The sequence below is a fragment of the Haliotis rufescens genome, unplaced genomic scaffold (assembly GCF_023055435.1).
Source record: "Haliotis rufescens isolate VD_foot unplaced genomic scaffold, xgHalRufe1.0.p SCAF_14, whole genome shotgun sequence".
NCBI classification, from domain to species: domain Eukaryota; kingdom Metazoa; phylum Mollusca; class Gastropoda; order Lepetellida; family Haliotidae; genus Haliotis; species Haliotis rufescens.
In genome coordinates this window covers 32,752,701-32,774,067 of record NW_025963824.1, presented here as the reverse complement: position 1 = coordinate 32,774,067, position 21,367 = coordinate 32,752,701, and the positions used below count along the sequence as shown (strand labels likewise).

General features: G+C 42.4%; 1 protein-coding gene across 1 annotated transcript; it reads right to left on the bottom strand.

The window, feature by feature from the left end:
- Positions 1-95: 95 nt before the first annotated feature.
- Positions 96-20,967, bottom strand: LOC124117135 (antistasin-like). Its single transcript, XM_048395476.1, has 7 exons — positions 20,844-20,967; positions 20,162-20,263; positions 19,213-19,364; positions 15,265-15,322; positions 6,641-6,742; positions 1,329-1,439; positions 96-314 (listed from the first exon to the last, which is right to left on the bottom strand). The coding sequence occupies exons 1-7, from the start codon at positions 20,887-20,889 to the stop codon at positions 250-252; spliced, it is 636 nt and encodes a 211-aa protein (XP_048251433.1). The 5' UTR covers positions 20,890-20,967; the 3' UTR covers positions 96-249.
- Between the last annotated feature and the right edge of the window lie 400 nt (positions 20,968-21,367).

Below are 21,367 nucleotides of genomic sequence, written 5' to 3'. Positions count from 1 at the left end.
GGGTTTGCTACCAGGAATACAACCCTTCTGACAATATGACAACTATTTACTAAAAACACATATATAAATAGTTCTTCCCAGTACACAAAAACACAACTTTTTCAAAATTTACTTTTTCAAAATGTAGGCTTTCCTTACCACTATCAGAAAAACACTTCAATATTTCAAATAATTTGAGTAAAACATGTTGTTTATGCGATTCCTGTTTCCACGCCCATTACTGACAGCCATCATCGTTGGTATGGCGTGTCACAGTCTCCTCACCCGCATCACCATCGTCGTGGATGGTGGCGTAATGGTCGGCAGGGGTGTCACTGAAACACGTCAACCATACTCGTAACGTTACGCCCTCGTAGTCACAGGATTAATTACCGGGTTAGTCATGCTGTAAGCACAATTGTGCTACAATACACGTCTTAAAAATATGCACAATGCCTTTCCTATTTAAGAGTGAGTTGGGTTTAACGCCACTTTTAACAGTATTCCAGTCATATCACGGCGTGTCAGCTTAATATGGGAGGTAAGCCCGAAGTGATGCAGGTGTCAGACGTTTCTAGGTTTGTCAATCATAGGTTTGGCGTGCCTAAGAGACGCAACTCTGCACAGCGAATCGCGGCGCCTTAGACGACTGGGCCACCCATGCCCCCTCCTATTTAAGAAATGACTTGGGGCGGTCGAGTAGTCTAGTGGTTAAAGCGTTCGCTCGTCACGCCGAAGACCCGGGTTCGATTCCCGACATGTGTACAATGTGTGAAGCCCATTCATGGTGTCACCCGCCGTGGTCTTGCTGGAATATTGCTTAAAGCGGCGTAAAACCATACTCACTCACTCACTAAGAACTGACTTCAATTATATTTGCGTTTAATGAGTTACAAACGTAAAAACTCGCCTATTTGATGTGTAATTAGGCAAAGTGCTCACACCTGTTTGTACGTTTATTTAAGAACTAAACGACTCGTTGTCGTGCGGATATGAATTCTTCGTTAATGGTCAATCCATTACACTTCTAGATCCGGGGTAGAATAGGTCTTCAGCAATCCTTGCTTGCCGTAAAAGGCGACTGTGCTTGCCGTAAGAGGCGACTAGCGGGATAGGGCGGTCAGGCTCGCTGACTTGGTTGATGCGTGTCAACATATCCCAATTGTGTGGATCGATGCTCATGATGTCAATTACTGGATTGTCTGGTCCAGACTCGATTATTAACAGACCGCCGTCATATAGCTGGAATATTGCTGCGTCCGTCGTTAAACAACAAACAAACAAACATTACACGTTTCATTAGTCCGGAGGAGGTGATTTTACGCTAGTCACACGTGTAACTTTCTAACCTGTGTTACAGGCACACCCTTGGCAGCCGTCGGACCCGAGTTTGAATCCCAATTGACAGTGGATGAGACACATCACCCCCAAACATGCCTTGCTCTTCTCAGCCGGTGAAGCTGAAACAGAGTCCCAGTTGACAGTAGAAGTTCCCTAAAGAGACACCAAACAATCGGCCAAATTGTTTGGGCTTCGTAACAACAAAACCCAAATGTTTCCCACGAAACTGCATAGTATCAACGACACGTGGTGTAGCTGTCTTATGTCATCTGCATAGGGATATGTCAGCACGATCTCCAAGGTACTGCAAGATGTTTTGAGTATATATTATGTCTCTTCTATTTTGCAGGTGCTCTTGTTACCTCTGTCAAGGTTAATGAGGTACATAACATTGTTGTTAGCCCTGTCAAGGTTAATGAGGTATATAACATTGTTGTAAGCCCTGACAAGGTTAATGGGGTACTTAACATTGTTGTTAACTCTGTCAAGGTTAATGAGGTATATAACATTGTTGTTAGCCCTGTCAAGGTTAATGAGGTATATAACATTGTTGTTAGCTCTGTCAAGGTTAATGAGGTACATAACATTGTTGTTAGCTCTGTCAAGGTTAATGAGGTACATAACATTGTTGTAAGCCCTGTCAAGGTTAATGAGGTATATAACATTGTTGTTAGCTCTGTCAAGGTTAATGAGGTACATAACATTGTTGTTAGCTCTGTCAAGGTTAATGAGGTACATAACATTGTTGTTAGCTCTGTCAGGGTTAATGAGGTACTTAACATTGTTGTTAACTCTGTCAAGGTTAATGAGGTATATAACATTGTTGTTAGCCCTGTCAAGGTTAATGAGGTATATAACATTGTTGTTAGCTCTGTCAAGGTTAATGAGGTACATAATATTGTTGTTAGCTCTGTCAAGGTTAATGAGATACATAACATTGTTGTAAGCCCTGTCAAGGTTAATGAGGTATATAACATTGTTGTTAGCTCTGTCAAGGTTAATGAGGTACATAATATTGTTGTTAGCTCTGTCAAGGTTAATGAGGTACATAACATTGTTGTTAGCTCTGTCATGGTTAATGAGGTACATAACATTGTTGTTAGCTCTGTCATGGTTAATGAGGTACTCAACATGGTTGTTACCTCTGTCAAGGTTAATGAGGTATATAACATGGTTGTTAGCTCTGTCAAGGTTAATGAGGTACTCAACATGGTTGTTAGCCCTGTCAAGGTTAATAAGGTACATAACATTGTTGCTAGCCATGTCATGGTTAATGAGGTACATAACATTGTTGTTAGCCCTGTCAAGGTTAATGAGGTACTCAACATTGTTGCTAGCCTTGTCATGGTTAATGAGGTACTTAACATTGTTGTTAGCTCTGTCAAGGTTAATGAGGTACTCAACATGGTTGTTAGCCCTGTCAAGGTTAATGAGGTACTCAACATTATTGCTAGCCATGTCATGGTTAATGAGGTACATAACATTGTTGTTAGCCATGTCATGGTTAATGAGGTACATAACATTGTTGTTAGCTCTGTCAAGGTTGATGAGGTACTCAACATGGTTGTTACCTCTGTCAAGGTTAATGAGGTATATAACATGGTTGTTAGCTCTGTCAAGGTTAATGAGGTACTCAACATGGTTGTTAGCCCTGTCAAGGTTAATGAGGTACTCAACATTATTGCTAGCCATGTCATGGTTAATGAGGTACATAACATTGTTGTTAGCCATGTCATGGTTAATGAGGTACATAACATTGTTGTTAGCTCTGTCAAGGTTAATGAGGTACTCAACATGGTTGTTACCTCTGTCAAGGTTAATGAGGTATATAACATGGTTGTTAGCTCTGTCAAGGTTAATGAGGTACTCAACATGGTTGTTAGCCCTGTCAAGGTTAATGGGGTACTTAACATTGTTGTAAGCCCTGTCAAGGTTAATGAGGTACATAACATTGTTGTTAGCTCTGTCAAGGTTAATGAGGTATATAACATGGTTGTTAGCTCTGTCAAGGTTAATGAGGTACATAACATTGTTGTAAGCCCTGTCAAGGTTAATGAGGTACATAACATTGTTGTAAGCCCTGTCAAGGTTAATGAGGTATATAACATGGTTGTTAGCTCTGTCAAGGTTAATGAGGTACTCAACATGGTTGTTAGCCCTGTCAAGGTTAATGATGTACATAACATTGTTGCTAGCCATGTCATGGTTAATGAGGTACATAACATTGTTGTTAGCCCTGTCAAGGTTAATGAGGTACTCAACATTGTTGCTAGCCATGTCATGGTTAATGAGGTACTTAACATTGTTGTTAGCTCTGTCAAGGTTAATGAGGTACTCAACATGGTTGTTAGCCCTGTCAAGGTTAATGAGGTACTCAACATTGTTGTAAACATGATAAGGTTAATGAGGTACATAACATTGTTGTTAGCTCTGTCAAGGTTCATGAGGTACTTAACATTGTTGTTAGCTCTGTCAACGTTAATGAGGTACAGAACACGTACCATACACTGACGCCGTCAGGAGCACGACCAACATCATCAGTGCCGACAGTTTGTTTTACGACCTGTACTGGAACACCTGTGTATTCGCTTTCAGCGAGAGATAGCGCTGCACCGCCTATCTGTGGACTGCACCTTGTGTGCTAGTCACGTAATATAAACTATAAACATGAGTTGAGAACCAATCTGTCAGTCCCCCGGCAGATACATGTCAGCTTTTCTATAAACAATCGGCTTGTTGATACCTGTACTTTAAAAATAAGCGGCGCTTAAACCTCAAAGATGCATTATATTCACAATACAAAATTCCAGGCAAGGCTAAACTTGAATATGACATATTCAGTGTGATATTTGACAAAGTGGCAATTGCTTTTGGGAAGGGAGATTGTGTGTTTGATGGATTGGGTGACTATATGCATGATGGATTGTGTGACTGTGTGTGTGATTGATTGGGTGACTGTGTGTGTGATTGATTTGGTGACTGTGTGTGTGATGGATTGGTTGACTCTGTGTGATGGATTAGGTGACTGTGTGTGTGTGATGGATTGGGTGACTATATGCATGATGGATTGGGTGACTGTGTGTGTGATGGATTGTGTGACTGTGTGTGATGGATTGGGTGACTATATGCATGATGGATTGTGTGACTCTATGCATGATGGATTGGGTGACTATATGCATGATTGATTGGGTGACTATATGCATGATGGATTGGGTGACTGTGTGTGTGATGGATTTGGTGACTGTTAGTGTGATGGATTGGTTGACTCTGTGTGATGGATTAGGTGACTGTGTGTGTGATGGATTGGGTGACTATATGCATGATGGATTGGGTGACTGTGTGTGTGATGGATTGTGTGACTGTGTGTGTGATTGATTGGGTGACTGTGTGTGTGATGGATTTGGTGACTCTATGCATGATGGATTGGGTGGCTATATGCATGATGGATTGGGTGACTATATGCATGATGGATTGGGTGACTGTGTGTGATGGATTTGGTGACTGTATGGTCAATGGATTGGGTGACTGCGTTTGTGATGGATTAGATGAAGATGTGTGTGATGGATTGGGTGACTGTGTGTGTGATGGATTGGGTGACTGTGTGTGTGATGGATTGGTTGACTCTGTGTGATGGATTGGGTGACTGTGTGTGTGATGGATTGGGTGACTATATGCATGATGGATTGTGTGACTGTGTGTGTGATGGATTGGGTGGCTGTGTGATGGATTGGGTGACTGTGTGTGTGATGGATTGGGTGACTCTGTATGATGGAGTTGGTGGCTGTGTGTGTGATGCATTGGGTGACTGTGTGTATGATGGATTGGATGACTCTGTGTGATAGATTGGGTGGCTGTGTGTGATCGATTGGTCGACTCTGTGTGATGGATTGTGTGACTGTGTGTGTGATGGATTGTGTGACTGTGTGTGTGATTGATTGGGTGACTGTGTGTGTGATGAATTTGGTGACTGTGTGTGTGATGGATTGGTTGACTTTGTGTGATGGATTAGGTGACTGTGTGTGTGATGGATTGGGTGACTATATGCATGATGGATTGTGTGACTGTGTGTGTGATGGATTGTGTGACTGTGTGTGTGATGGATTGTGTGACTGTGTGTGTGATGGATTGTGTGACTGTGTGTGTGATGGATTGGGTGACTGTGTGTGTGAGGAATTTGGTGACTGTGATTGTGATGGATTGGTTGACTCTGTGTGATGGATTGGGTGACTGTGTGTGTGATGGATTGGGTGACTATATGCATGATGGATTGTGTGACTGTGTGTGTGATGGATTGGGTGACTGTGTGTGTGATGGATTGTGTGACTATATGCATGATGGATTGGGTGACTTTGTGTGATGGATTGTGTGACTGTGTGTGTGATGGATTGGGTGACTGTGTGTATGATGGATTGTGTGACTGTGTGTGTGATGGATTGTGTGACTGTGTGTGTGATGGATTGTGTGACTATATGCATGATGGATTGGGTGACTGCGTTTGTGATGGATTAGATGAAGATGTGTGTGATGGATTGGGTGACTGTGTGTGTGATGGATTGGGTGACTCTGTGTGATAGATTGGGTGGCTGTGTGATGGATTGGGTGAGTGTGTGTGTGTTGGATTGGGTGACTGTGTGATGGATTGGGTGAGTGTGTGTGTGTTGGATTGGATGAAGATGTGTGTGATGGATTGGGTAACTGTGTGTGATGGGTTAAATGAAGATGTGTGTGATGAATTGGGTGACTCTGTATGATGGATTGGGTGAGTGTGTGTGTGATGGATTGGATGAAGATGTGTGTGATGGATTGGGTAACTGTGTGTGATGGGTTAAATGAAGATGTGTGTGATGAATTGGGTGACTGCGTGTGTGACGATCCCGGGTAGAATAGGTCTTCAGCAAGCCATGCTTGCCGTAGAAGTTGACTTTGCTTGTCGTAAGAAGCGACTAACGGGATCGGGTGGTCAGGCTCGCTGACCGGGTTGATGCATGTCATCGATCAAAATTGCGTAGATCGATGCTCATGATGTCAATCACTGGATTGTCTGGTTTCGATTATTTACAGACCGCCGTCATATAGTTGGAATATTGCCGAGTGCGGCGTTAAATAACAAACAAACAAACATATCAATAATAATGTGCATAATTTTAATGCGCACCATCCTCAAACTAAAGCATGCTCAAATTGCTACATTATTAGGGCTGTCAATTTATCAGTGTGCTCATTCTCAATTCCTGGGAAACATACAAGCCAAGCTGCCTCATGTGTCACATGACCATCTTAACTCATTCTACCGGGTACCCATTCACCAGCATATACTCACAGTTGCAACTGCAGGTGGGACAGCCGTTGCTATTAAGGACGTTGCCGAAAGGGCAGTAGATCATACAGAAAGGGCCGCACACAGCCCGATCACTCGGGGCGGCTGAAAGCAGAAATAGGAAGCAATAGTATGACTTCTCTGAGAGGCATTTAGAAGTTGGAGCACTAAGTAAGGATAAGAGATACATGTGAACAACATCTATACGCAACTTGCTTGATTACCCCAGATCAATTGGTCATCCTGCTTGAGAACAGTGTTAGAACCCGCACCGAAACGTCACTCCTGATTGTCGTAAAGTTCATCATCACTATATCTTATGCTAACTTAACAAAGTTACATTTGTGTAAGTTATTGACCATTTACCATTGTGTGAGTAGGAATGCAATAAAAGAAATTGGTGTTTTCAGAACGTGCAATGTCATTTTTGGGTTAAACCTTAGGCTGAGGTTTCCAACAATCCAAACAAAACCAATTGTTACTACAACCTCACACATCTGATACCAGTATATGTGCAGTTGAATGGTCTGTTTTCTCGCCTACACATATAACCCCCTACAACCCCCGTCTCCCCCCTCCAACACACCACGCACGCACACACACCACGCACACACACACTCTCACACTACTCTATCCCCATCTCCCCCTATTCTTTCTCAGACCGCCTCCGTGGTCTTGTGGTAGAGCGTCCGCCCGGAGAGCGGAAGGTCCGGGGTTCGATCCCCGACCGCGTCATACCAAAAGACGTTAAAAGATGGTACTTCTTGTTACCCTGTCTGGCGCTCGGCATTAAGGGGTTAAAGCAAGGACTGGTCGGCTCGGAGTCAGTATATTGTGTCTGAGTGGGGTATTCATGTTAAATTGCGGCATGGTATCTCAGTGAGCTAGCACTATAAATCGGCATCAGTCCGGACTAGTACAAGCAGCTGAACACACACACACACACACACACACACACACACACACATGCATGCACGTCGCTATGTAAGTGCAATAATCTTGGACGCGACGTTAAACCCAATTTCACCTCACCTATTCTTTCTCCCCTTACTCTCTCCCTACTTACCATACGCCACGGTCACGGCCAGGAGGAGATAGACAGCGACCTTCATGATTCTCCGATGTCAGGGTTACAAATGCTGACACGACGAGAAGGCGACGATAAAGGCCCACAGAGATTAGAGTATAGCACATATAATAGTTGCGCTTATGACACTAACATAACTGCAGAATGCCGGGTGTCGAACATGCATTTGTTAAAGCTTTAAGATTCTTTTCGAAAGAAATTATATCCCAAACGCTGATTTCACAAACATATATATATGCTGATGTCATCGCACTCAATAGAACAATGGGGCAAGTTGCTGCAATTCGCCGTGTAGAGTTGTATCCCTTTGACGAACCAGGATCCAAACAAACAAACATATCATTGGACAGTGGGCGTTGTTAAACAACCATTCCTGGTATTACTTGTTCCCGTATTTCAGAAATCATTCCTTCCCAAAGAGTAATATCATTTATATGAATATTTATCCCAAAAAAAGTGTGGGTTGTTTTCTGGATTCTCAGCCGTGGAGGTATCATGCCCTCCTATCTATTTATATAGAGAAAGCATTATCGGAATAAATGTAAACTTTGTCGTTTGTATAGCTACCAAGTGCGAGACCCCTGAAGATTCCGGGGTAGAATAGGTCTTCAGCAACCCATGCTTGTCGTAAGAGGCGACTAACGGGATCGGGTGGTCAGGCTCGCTGACTTGGTTGATGCATGTCGCATCCCAATTGCGTAGATCGATGTTCATGATGTGAATCACTGGATTGTCTGGTCCAGACTCCATTATTTACAGACCGCCGTCATATTGCTGGAATATTGCGCCGTTAAACAACAAACAGACAAACAAACCAAGTGCGAAGGGATAATTTCCTAAGCGATATAATGATATGCAGTAACTATCGTCGTAAGAGCGATCGCATTGAAATCACCACACAGCCGCTATTGGAACCGAAAGCATCGTTCACCGAACACATTCGGTCATATCCGTTAAATTCCAAATTTCAAAACAACATTTATGTCGCCACAGTGCGGGAAACATGGTTGATAGTAGCACAGAAGAGAAACAGGAAAGTGTTTTCATCAGCGCTTGTTTCCTGAGAATGGAATTCTAATTCAGAGGTTAATGCGCATTGAACGTAAATTATAATTCCCCTTTGATTCAGATTATTCGTTTTCAGCATTTTGTATTGCATTATCTCCGGTGGCCCAAAAGGGACATAATATTCCACCGCGGTGGAAATACTTTTCTGTATTTTCATTTTAGTTTTTGACATTTTCGCTTTTGTTTATGACATTTTCGTTTTTGTTTTGGACATTTTCATTTTAGTTTTTGACATTTTTGTTTTTGTTTTGGACATTTTCATTTTAGTTTTTGACATTTTCGCTTCACTTTTCAGCGATTCAATATCTACTTTATACATGATTTATCACATATTTGTATGACACATTGTGTTTATTTGCAAAAGGTTGCGATAAAAGTAAGTGAAATATCAAAATATTGAAAAACAGACTCCATGTCCCTTTTGGCCACCGTACAGGGCTAATAAAAAAAATTCAGTCAATGTCAACAGTAGGCAATTCGTCTGTGGCTGATTGATGCTGAAACAATAATATAAATTTATACATATACTTATGTATTGTATTATAAACATATACCATTACCAGGTCCCGAATGCTGGGATAATAATAATGCCCATTTATTTGGTTAACTGATGCAAGAAGACACGTCTCCAACTTTAGATAACAAAATTCTTGCTCAATATCATGGCTTATATGCTTTATAGTCAAGACTTCGAGCAAGATTTTTCACAGGCTGTGTTTTCGGAAAAGGTGTCAATGTACAGGGGTCGGCTTTTGGTGGATACAGCGGAAGTTAACGGATACAGTTGGCCTCAACCTTGTTGTTTCTGCCCATCCCTGTCCCGCTCTGACAGGTGGCCCTCTCTCGTGACAATCCCTGGCCAAGAAGATAAGACCATAAAGTAAAATGGTTTTGAAAACGTTTTAAATATCTATAAAGCTATGTATTATTTTAATTTAAAAATGTGTTGAGAAAATATTAATGTAATTGAATGAATACATTGCCTCTGCTCAAAATATATTTCTACTTTTTGACTATTATTCTTTACATTCGTGATACAATGAGAGACAGACATTCTTTATTTCCTCCAATAATTGAAGAGTACATGTGAAAGTAAATTAGATCAAATCATAAATGACCTGTTATTAACCAAAAGAATATAAGAAAAAAATATACATACAATGCCCTTCTAGGTAGGTGCTAGTGAACAGTAACGGTTATACATGTAACATGCTTTATTTGATGTTCAGTAAACTACGGTTATAACGAGCACGCTGATAACGAACTGACGGATATAACGAACTAAAATTAGTAGTCCCTTTGAGTTCGTTATAACCGTAGTTTACTGTATAACCTGCAAATATGTACTTTGAAACAACCAACACAAATTGTGTCCAAGTGCTGAACTCAACACAACATAAAATGTTGTGATCTCATCCAAGCAAACAGTTCAACATTGCAGTGTCATCCTGGTCACACAAAAATAATGTCGTTTGTGTGCAGCACTGAAGAAAGTCTGTCGCACATCTGATTTCTCTGTTGCAAGAGTCATTCACAGTCAATGATGACATGTTTTCCACAGCCCCGGACTATGGTGTGGGATAGTGAACGTATAACATCACCAGGTTTGATTGATACCAGATATATCATGGATGATATGTACAGTTTGTGTGGAACGTATGCTATTTTCCATAAGTGATGCATACGCACTGTCGGGTGAATTTCATTCAAAGTTTGTTGTCCTGGTTTGTTTTGAGGCACGCTGGTGTTTAATACCTGTTCATATTGATAAAGAATCTGCTTGACCACAGGGGCGGTCGGGTAGCCAAGAGGTTAAAGCGTTGGCTCATCACGCCGAAGATGCGGGTTCGATTCCCGATATGGGTACAATGTATGAAGCCCATTTCTGGTGTCCCCCGCCGTGATATTGCCGGAATATTGCGTAAAAGCGACGTAAAATAAAACTCACTCACTCACTCTTGACCACAGAGCACCATCTCTGTCCATAAAGGTGCCGCATTCAGATAAGCAAGCAGTATTTCTATTATATTTTCTAAACAGTAAAACTGTCTTTTGTATAAAACTACTGTCAATATTGACACCTGCCTAATTGCCGTTAGAAAAGTTTCTTCGATAACATGAATTATTCTGTCAACATAGTCGACCAAAGAATAACAGTTTTCCTTTGTCTTTATATGTGTGCATTGACCACAGTCCAACTGCTATAATGGTAGTCACAAAAGGTAACCTCCCATTTGTTAGACAGCCCAGAGGGGCGGCCGGGTAGCCTAGTGGGTAAAGCGTTCGCTCGTCACGCCGAAAACCCGGGTTCGATTCCCGACATGGGTACAATATGTGAAGCCCATTTCTGGTGTCCCCCGCCGTGATATTTCTGGAATATTGCTAAAAGCGGCGTAAAACCATACTCACTCACTCACTCTGGTGTCCCCCGCCGTGATATGGCTGGAATATTGCTAAAAGCGGCGTAAAACCATACTCACTCACTTAGACAGCCAGTTGTTAAACACCTTAAAACAAAAACGTTCTGGTTGAGTTCAAAGCAAGGCATCATACTGTTACCTCAGATGAATAATGGAATGACCCATAGGCATATACATAAGAAAGAAGTGTTAAATATTTTTTATATTTCATCGGTCTCATCTCTTTAGAAAATGTTACTATCATCCATAGCACTACAAAATGTACAGAATATAAATATTACTATTTACTCCGCTGAGTAGGACTGTTCCATTATATTTGTGGGTATTGCCCTTATTAACCTTCCACTCCATTGTCTAACAACTGGCTGTCCAACAAAAGGGAGCTGGCAAACTTTCTCTGGGTGGTTTCCAGTTTGGGGTATGAAGCCTCAGATATGTTGGTGAACAACTCACATGAGTAGAGATAACCTCACTCACTCACTCACTCACTCACTCACTCACTCACTCACTCACCCACCCACCCACCCACCCACCCACCCACCCACCGACCGACCCACTCACTCACTCACTCACTCACTCACTCACTCACCATATGCATGGAACAGTGTGAGTAGATTCAGGTGTTCTGTCAGTGTACACGTGAAGTTGCATGGTATGTCAGAATGACATTTTAACGATGGGGAGTTTGCTTTGTTATTGCAGTTGACCAAAGAATACAAAACATTCGTTTAAAAGTGCAAGTTTGTCACTTGATACTACAGGGGGTACATCTTCCCGAGGCAAGGGAGCTAACTGACTGTAAAAGTCCAGTTTCCATCCTTTCCGAACTAGGCTGCAATTATGGAGTTACATTTTGGCTGGACAGATAAGTCTATGCATAGCTCAATCAAAATCGCGCAACGAAATCGAAATCCGGTTAGTAGACTGTCATGCAGATTTCGGTCGAATGCAGGATTTGCAAAGCATGCGCACCGCCAACTCGTTCTCAACAGGTATTTTCTAAATCTTTTCATGTTTGTAATCAAGGTGCTCACGTGATTTGATGCACTTCACGATGTAAGACTCGTTTTATCACAATATAGATCTTGATTATCGATCAGATCATCTTGACTGGGCGCCGCCATTTTGTTTGAAGCTAATGCAAGGGATACGAGAGGTGGAATCTGATTGGTCCATAGGAGAGGCATAGAAGGGACATAAATCGTAACAGCCACTGGTGGTGCAACGATCAATCACTTATACAAATTCCAGCCTAGTTCGGCAAGGGTGGAAACTGGACTTTTCAAGTCAGTTAACTCTCTTACCTCGGGAAGATGCAGGGGATAAAGTGATGAAGTGAATAACAATTTTGAACAATTGGGTCCGTAATATCCTTTGACTGTAGTTGCGTTTCATTTGTTCTTGAGTATAGTTGTTGTTTTTCTGCTAAAATAAGATCGCCAAGAGCCTTATATGCAAGAACGGTTTATTTCAATAGAAGATGTTCTATGGCAAGGTGACAGTGGGAGCACACTTGCAAATGGGACAACCCCGATCGTCGTTAGCATATTTCAAATTGGGACACGTCAAGTCACACAAAGTCAAATGAGGGTCAACGCAGATGATGGCCTTCTTTTCCAGCGCAGGGGCGTCCGATCCTGTAGGCCCTGGAAATAAATAAAGTTTGTTTGTTTGTTTGTTTGTTTACTTGTTTTTTAACGTCACACTCAGCAATATTCCAGCTGTATGACGGCGGTCTGTAAAAAATCGAGTCTGGACCAGACAATCCAGTGATTGATATCATGAGCATCGGTCCACACAATTGGAATCGATGACATGCTTCTAACCAAGTCAGCGAGCCTGACCACCCGATCCCGTTAGTCACCTCTGACGACAAGCATAGTCGCCTTTTACGGCAAACATGGGTTGCTGAAGACCTATTCTGCCCCGAATCTTCACGGGTTTATGTTTAGCTAATATTTGTGATAGATGAAAGGAGATTTTTCGAAGACCGATTTAAGAATGATTTTATATGATAAAGAGGTTATGACGCTTGTGTTGTTTGGGATGGTATATAACCTGTAATTCTTTAGTCTGAAGTGGGCACGGGTTGCCCAGTAGTCTAAGGCGCCGCGATTCGCTTTGCAAAACCTATGATTGTTGGGTTCGAGTCCCGGTTCGCCGCGATTATGTTTCTAGGTTTGTCAGCACCATGCCCGTGCTCGTGGGTTTCACCGAAATGGTAAACGTCTGAGACCTGCATCACTTCGGGCTTTCCTCCCACATTAAGCTGACACGCCGTGATATAACTGGAATACTTTTAAAAGCGGCGTTAAACCCAACTCACTCACTCACTCACTCACTGTAGTCTGAAAACCTGTATCATCGTCGTCTCTTGATATCGTAATTCATCATTATTTTCAGATATCAGTAATTCGCATGATTGCAATAAAAAGTATCGATATCATATTTGACCATCGAATAGATATATACCCAATAATAATTACATATCATTAAGACCCGTGTCGATCCCGGATAGAATAGGTCTTCAGCAACCCATGCTTGCCGTAAAAGTTGACTATGCTTGTCGTAAGAGGCGACTAACGGGATCGGGTGGTCAGGCTCGCTGACTTGGTTGATGCATGTCATCGATCAAAATTGCGAAGATCGATGCTCATGATGTCAATTACTGGATTGTCTGGTACAGACTCGATTATTTACAGACCGCCGTCATATAGCTGGAATATTGCTGAGTGCGGCGTTAAACAACAAACATATCAATAATAATGTGCATAATTTTAATGCGCGCCATCTTCAAACTAAAGCATGCTCAAATTGCTACATTATTAGGGCTGTCAATTGATCAGTGTGCACTCGAAATTCAGTCTCAATTCCTGGGAAATATACAAGCCAAGCTGCCTTATGTGTCACATGACCATCTTAACTCATTCTACCGGGTACCCATTCACAAGCATATACTCACAGTTGCAACTGCAGGTGGGACAACCGTTGCTGTCGAGGACGTTGCCGAAAGGGCAGTACATCATACAGACAGGGCCGCACGCAGCCCGATCACTCGGGGCGGCTGGAAGCAAAAAAGGAAACAATAGTGACTTCTCTGAGAGGCATTTAGAAGTTGGAGCACTAAGTAAGGATAAGAGATACGGGTGAACAACATCTATATTACATCTAGGAGCGACGTTTCGGTGTAGGCTCAGCACCGTTATCACGCAACTTGCTTGATTACCCCATGTCAATTGGTCATCCTGCTTGATAACAGTGTTAGAACCCGCACCGAAACGTCACTCCTGATTGTCGTAAAGTTCATCATCACTATATCTTATTCTAACTTAACAAAGTTACATTTGCGTAAGTTATTGACCATTTACCATTGTGTGAGTTGGAATGCAATAAAAGAAATTGGTGTTTTCAGAACCTGCAATGTCATTTTTGGGTTAAACCTGAGGCTGAGGTTTCCAACAATCCAAACAAAACCAATTGTTACTACAACCTCACACATCTGATACCAGTATATGTGCAGTTGAATGGTCTGTTTTCTCGCTTACACACATAACCCCATACAACCCCCGTCTCCCCACACACACACACCACGCACACACACACTCTCACACTACTCTATCCCCATCTCCCCCTATTCTTTCTCAGACCGCCTCCGTGGTCTAGTGGTAGAGCGTCCGCCCGGAGGGGGAAGGTCCGGGGTTCGATCCCCGACCGCGTCATACCAAAAGACGTTAAAAGATGGTACTTCTTGTTACCCTGTCTGGCGCTCGGCATTAAGGGGTTAAAGCAAGGACTGGTCGGCTCGAAGTCAGTATATTGTGTCTGAGTGGGGTATTCATGTTAAATTGCGGCATGGTATCTCAGTGAGCTAGCACTATAAATCGGCATCAGTCCGGACTAGTACAAGCAGCCACACACACACACACACACACACACACACACACACACACACGTGCATGCACGTCGCTATGTAAGTGCAATAATCTTGGACGCGACGTTAAACCCAATTTCACCTCACCTATTCTTTCTCCCCTTACTCTCTCCCTACTTACCATACGCCACGGTCACGGCCAGGAGGAGACAGACAGCGACCTTCATGATTCTCCGATGTCAGGGTTACAAATGCGGACACGACGAGGAGGCGACGATAAAGGCCCACAGAGATTAGAGTATAGCACATATAATAGTTACGCTTATGACACTAACATAATTGCAGAAGCCGGTTGTCGAACATGCATTTTTTAAAGCTTTAAGATTTTTTTCGAAAGAAATTATATCTTAAACGCTGATTTCACAAATATATATACATGCAGATGTCATCGCACTCAATAGAACAAAGGGGCAAGTTGCTGCAATTCGCCGTTCAGAGTTGTATCCCTTTGACGTACCAAGATCCAAACAAACAAACATATCATTGGACAGCGGACGTTGTTAAACAACCATTCCTGGTATATCTTGTTCCCGTATTTCAGAAATCATAGGTAATGTCATTTATATGAAAATTTATCACCAATATTCTCTCATACATCTACAACACTTTCGTCTCATAAAAAGTCCGGATTCCCAGCCATGGAAGTATCATGCCCTCCCATCTATTTATATAAAGAAAGCATTATCGGAATAAATGTAAACTTTACCGTGGGTATAGCTACCAAGTGCGAGATCCGTGAATATTCCGGGGTAGAATAGGTCTTCAGCAACCCATGCTTGCCGTAAAAGGTGACTATGCTTGTCGACTAACGGGATCGGTTGGTCAGGCTCGCTGACTTGGTTGATGCATGTCATCGTATCCCAATTGCGTAGATCGACGCTAATGATATCAATCACAGGATTGTCTGGTCCAGACTCGATTATTTACAGACTGCAATCATTTTGCTGGAATATTGCGGCGTTAAACAACAAACAAAAGAACAAACAAACAAACCAAGCGCGGAGGAATAATTTCCTATGCGTTATAATGTATATGCAGTAACTATCGTCGTAACAGCGGTCGCATTGGAATCACCACACAGCCGCTGTTGAAACCGAAAGCATCGGTCATATCCGTTCAATTCCAAATTTCAAAATAACATTTATGTCGTCACAGCGCGGGAAACATGGTTGATTGAACACAGAAGAGAAACGGGGAAGTGTTTTAATCAACGCTTGTTTCCTGAGAATGGAATTCTAATGAAGAGGTTAATGCGCATTGAAAGTAAATTATAATTCCCTTCGATTCAGATTATTTGTTTTCAGCTAAGATGCATTTTGTATGCATTATCGATGTATTGTAATGGGAGTCGAAAGGAATTCTTATCAGTCATAGAGCTGGATAAATGACTTCACCCATAATTTCATTCACTGTTTACATCATAGAGCTAGCTCTAGTATTGCCAAATAATTGTTGATATAAACAGGGCTAAAAAAAAGTAAGTCAATGTCAACAATAGGCGATTCGTCTGTGGCTGATTGATACTGAAAAATAATATTGATTTATACATATACTTATGTATTTTATTATAAACATATACCATTACCAGATCCCGATTGCTTGGTTCTGGTGTAGGGGTTGCATTCGTCACCATTCGCCCCTTTCCGTAACCTGCAGGAAGTCTGTCGTCACCACTCGCCCCTTTCCGTAACCTGCAGGAAGTCATTCGTCACCATTCGCCCCTTTCCGTAACCTGCATGAAGTCATTCGTCACCATTCGCCCCTTTCCGTAACCTGCATGAAGACTCGTCCCCCCTATCGATGAATGTTATGTGCGAAAATACGACAAACCAATCAGAATGCGCGTATGAATTCAAGTTCTTCGTCAAAGAATCCCTCAGAAATAATTTTTGATTTTATATATGTCTTTTGATATACCCAAGACACAGTTAAATGTGTTCAATCATACTGTATAATTCCGCACGTCCTGATGTGCTTTAAATTGCATCTGAAATGTATATAATATATTACGCAACGAGTTGACAATTATTTTAGTTATGCCCGTTTGCGCTAAGACGGAATCCGGTCGCAAAAATGGCCACGAGATGGGCACGAGTCGCTATTCGGCTTGTCCCGGAATAACACGAGTTGGTCACGAATAGTACGGATGGGCGTGGTGACGGACATCTTCAACGTATGCGGAGACCATACCTGCCCATTTATTTGGATAACTGATGCAAGAAGACACGTCTCCAACTTTAGATACCAAAATTCTTGCTCAATATCATGACTTTTATGCTTTATAGTCAAGACTTCGAGCAAGATTGACCAAAAGACATTACTTCGCTTGTCACTCATTTGTTTACCGCCGCCATTTTTCGCAGGCTGTGTTTTCGGAAAAGGTGTTGTCAATGTACTAGGATCGGCTTTAGGTGGATACAGCGGAAGTTAACGGATACAGTTGGCCTCAACCTTGTTGTTTCTGCCCATCCCTGTCCCGCTCTGACAGGTGTCCCTCTCTCGTGACAATCCCTGGCCAAGAAGATAAGACCATAAAGTAAAATGGTTTTGAAAACGTTTTAAATATCTTTAAAGCTATGTATTATTTTAATTTAAAAATGTGTTGAGAAAATATTAATGTCTTTCTGTCTTTCAAACATGAATACATAGCCTCTCCTCAAAACATATTTCTACTTTTTGACTGGTATTCTTTACGTGTGTGATACATTGACAGACATTCTTTATTTCCTCCAATACATGTACATGAAGAGTACATGTGAAAGTAAATTAGGTCAAATCATAAATGACCTGTAATTAACCCAAAGAAGATAACAAAAATATAAACATGCAAAGCCCTTCTAGGCAGATGCTAGTGAACAATAACGGTTATAAAATGCTTTGTTTGACCTGCAAATATGTACAAACTTTGAGACAACCAACACAAAATGCACCCAAGGCTAAACTCAACACGACATAAAGTGTTGTGATCTCATCCACGTAAACGGTTCAACATTGCAGTGTCATCGTGGTCACAAAAAATAATAAAGTCGTTCATGTGCAGCACTGAAGAAAGTCTATCGCACATCTGATTTCTCTGTTGCAAGAGCCCTTCACAGTCAATGATGACATGTTTTCTACAGCCCCGTACTATGGTGGGGAATAGTGAACGTATAACATCACCGGGTTTTACTGATGACAGATATATCATGGATGATGTGTAGAGTTTGTGTGTTAGATGAACGTATGCTATTTTCCATAAGTGATGCATACGCACTGTCGGGTGAATTTCATTCAAAGTTTGTTGTCCTGGTTTGTTTGGGGGCACGCTGGAGTTACCTGTTCATAAGAATCTTGTTGACCACAGAGATGGTGCTCACTCACTCACTCACTCACTCACCCACCCACCCACTCTCACTCACTCACTCACTCACTCACTCACTCACCCACCCTAACCCCCAATCACTCACTCACTCACTCATCCACACACCAACTCACTCACTCACTCACTGACTCCAAATCATGGACCACCATCGTCATGGAACAGTGTGAGTAGATTCAGTAGTTCTGTCAGAGTACACGTGAAGTTGCATGGTATATCAGAATGTTATTTTAACGCAGGAGTATGCTATGTTATGGCAGTCAACCAAAGAATAGGAATCACTCGTTTAAATGTAAAGATCTGTTTTGCAAGTATATCGCTTGATATTACAGGAAAATATTTGTTGAAGTGTTTACCAATTTTGTATATAACTGATAAACTATGTCCGAAATATCCTGGTGACTGGGTAGCATTGTGGTTAAAGCGTTCGCTCGTCACGCCGAAAACCCGGTTTCGATTCCACGACATGGGTACAATGGGTGAAGCCCATTTCTGGTTCCCCCCGCCGTGATATTGCTGGATATTGCAAAAAGCGGTGTAAAACCACACTCACTCCTGGTGACTGTAGATGCGTTTGATTAGCTCTTGAGTATAGTTCCACTTTTACTGAATCAAGATCAACAAGAAGAGCCTTGTATGTAGGAATGGTTTATCTAAAAAACATTGGTGTTAGGTGTCTTATGGCAGAAGCCTGTGCATCAGTTATCAGTCAGGTAGGATTATGGTGTTATCACACTTGCAGAGGGGGCAGCCGTTGGCGTCGTGAGCCATCCTCCCCGAAGGACACCACAAGTCACACAAGGCCATTTGGGCGTTAAAGCAGAGAGCCTTCTTTTCCACCGAGGGGGCGTTGGATGTTGGCCCTGGAAATAGATTTCAAGAAAGGATCGTCGTCATCTTCGTCGTCGTCATCATCATCATCATCATCATCACCATCATCATCATCATCATCATCGGAGTGTGTGAAAGGGTGCGTGCGTGCGTGCGTGTATCTGTGTGTGTCTGTGTCTGCTTGTGTGTTTACGTGCGTGTATATGTGTCTCTGCGTCTTCCTGTGTGTGTGCGTGCGTGCGTGTGTGTGTGTGTCTGTGTGTGTGTCTGTGTCTGCCTGTGTGTTTACGTGCGTGTGTATGTGTCTCTACGTCTGCCGTGTGTGTGTGTGTGCGTGCGTACGTGTGTGTGAGTGTATGTCTGTGTGTGTGTCTGTGTCTGCCTGTGTGTTTACGTGCGTGTGTATGTGTCTCTACGTCTGCCGTGTGTGTGCGTGCGTGCGTGCGTATCTGTGTGAGTGTATGTGTGCGTGCGTGTGTGTGTCTGTGTGTCTCTCTCTCTATGACTGTGTGTGCCCGTGTGTCTGGTAGTAGTAGTAGTAGAAGTAGTAGTAGTAGTAGTAGTAGTAGTAGTAGTTCTAAATATCATTAATTTACCACTTTTCTCACTTACTCTTCATATCTACTCAACTACGTATTTATAAATAATAACAATCATCAGCAGCATCATATCATCATCATCATCTTCATCGTCATCCTCCAATATTATTAGCCCGGTCAATTGATCAGTGTGCACTCGAAATTCTTTGGGAAATATACAACCCAAGCTGTCTTAGGATGCACTTAGCCATCTCGTTCTGCCGGGTACCCATTCACCAGCATATACTCACAGTTGCAACTGCAGGTGGGGCAGCCGTTGCTGTCGAGGACGTTGCCGAAAGGGCAGTATATCATACAGACAGGGCCGCAGAGGGACTGGTCTCTCGGGGCGGCTGTGGAAACCAGAGAAGAAGTGTAACGTTCATAGCAGTGTGGAAGATATCGATCATATAACACTATGTGTCGGTAGTCGGGGGTAGGGGAGAGGGGGGATACAAGAAATCGTAATGGGTTTTTTTCAGAACATGCAATTTTATTTTTGGAGTCACAGACGCAAAACTGATCGTAACTACAACCTTACACATCTGGTTCAAATATTTCCAAGTACATTATCCATGTATTCTCGCATATATATCAACCACCACCCCCACCCCCTCCCCCCCCCCCCCCCCCCACCCCCGTCTCCCCCCATCCTGTGCCCCGTCACTCCCCCCACCCCACCCCACCCCACCCCACCCTTCTCTCCAAGTTTCTGTCACACCTCCCCTTATAGACTAACAAATCCTTCTTGACTCTGAAGATAAAAAAAAATTCCCTGTGCTGATTTCATATTTCATATTCATGTGGAATAGAGGTAGCTAGAGCTGTCTAGACTTGCTCTTGTATGCGTTTCTAGGTTATTGTTTTTTCATAAAATAAATATATTCCAAAGTCATGGTGCAGGACTACTTCCCTTATTCTCTGCCTACTTACCATACGCCACGGTCACGGCCAGGAGGAGACAGACAGCGACCTTCATGATTCTCCGATGTCAGGGTTACAATTGCGCTCACAACGAGGAGGCGTCGGTTTTCTCCCACATTGATTAGAGTGCAGCACATAAAAAGGTTACACTTATATCACCCACATCATCCACTTTTTAGTTTTGATATTACTTTCGAAGGAAATTTCATCGTTAACACGGATTCCATAAACATATATACATGTAGGCGTTATCGCGCCCGAAGGGACAAAGTGACAGGTTCCTGCAGTTCGTTGAATAGTTGCGTCCCTTTGACGCTCCAGGATCATGTTATCGTGAGTTCGATCATAGATTCCTTGGTATGTCATAAATATGTTCGTGGGAGTCACCACATGAAGTTGACACGTCCTGATATACCTAAACCATTATTCCATACGGGTTAAAACATAACCCAGTAACATACCCACTATCGCACTTACCGATCAACATGAACAAAAGTGACGAAACCTTTCCATATTCGTAAGAGATTTCTGCT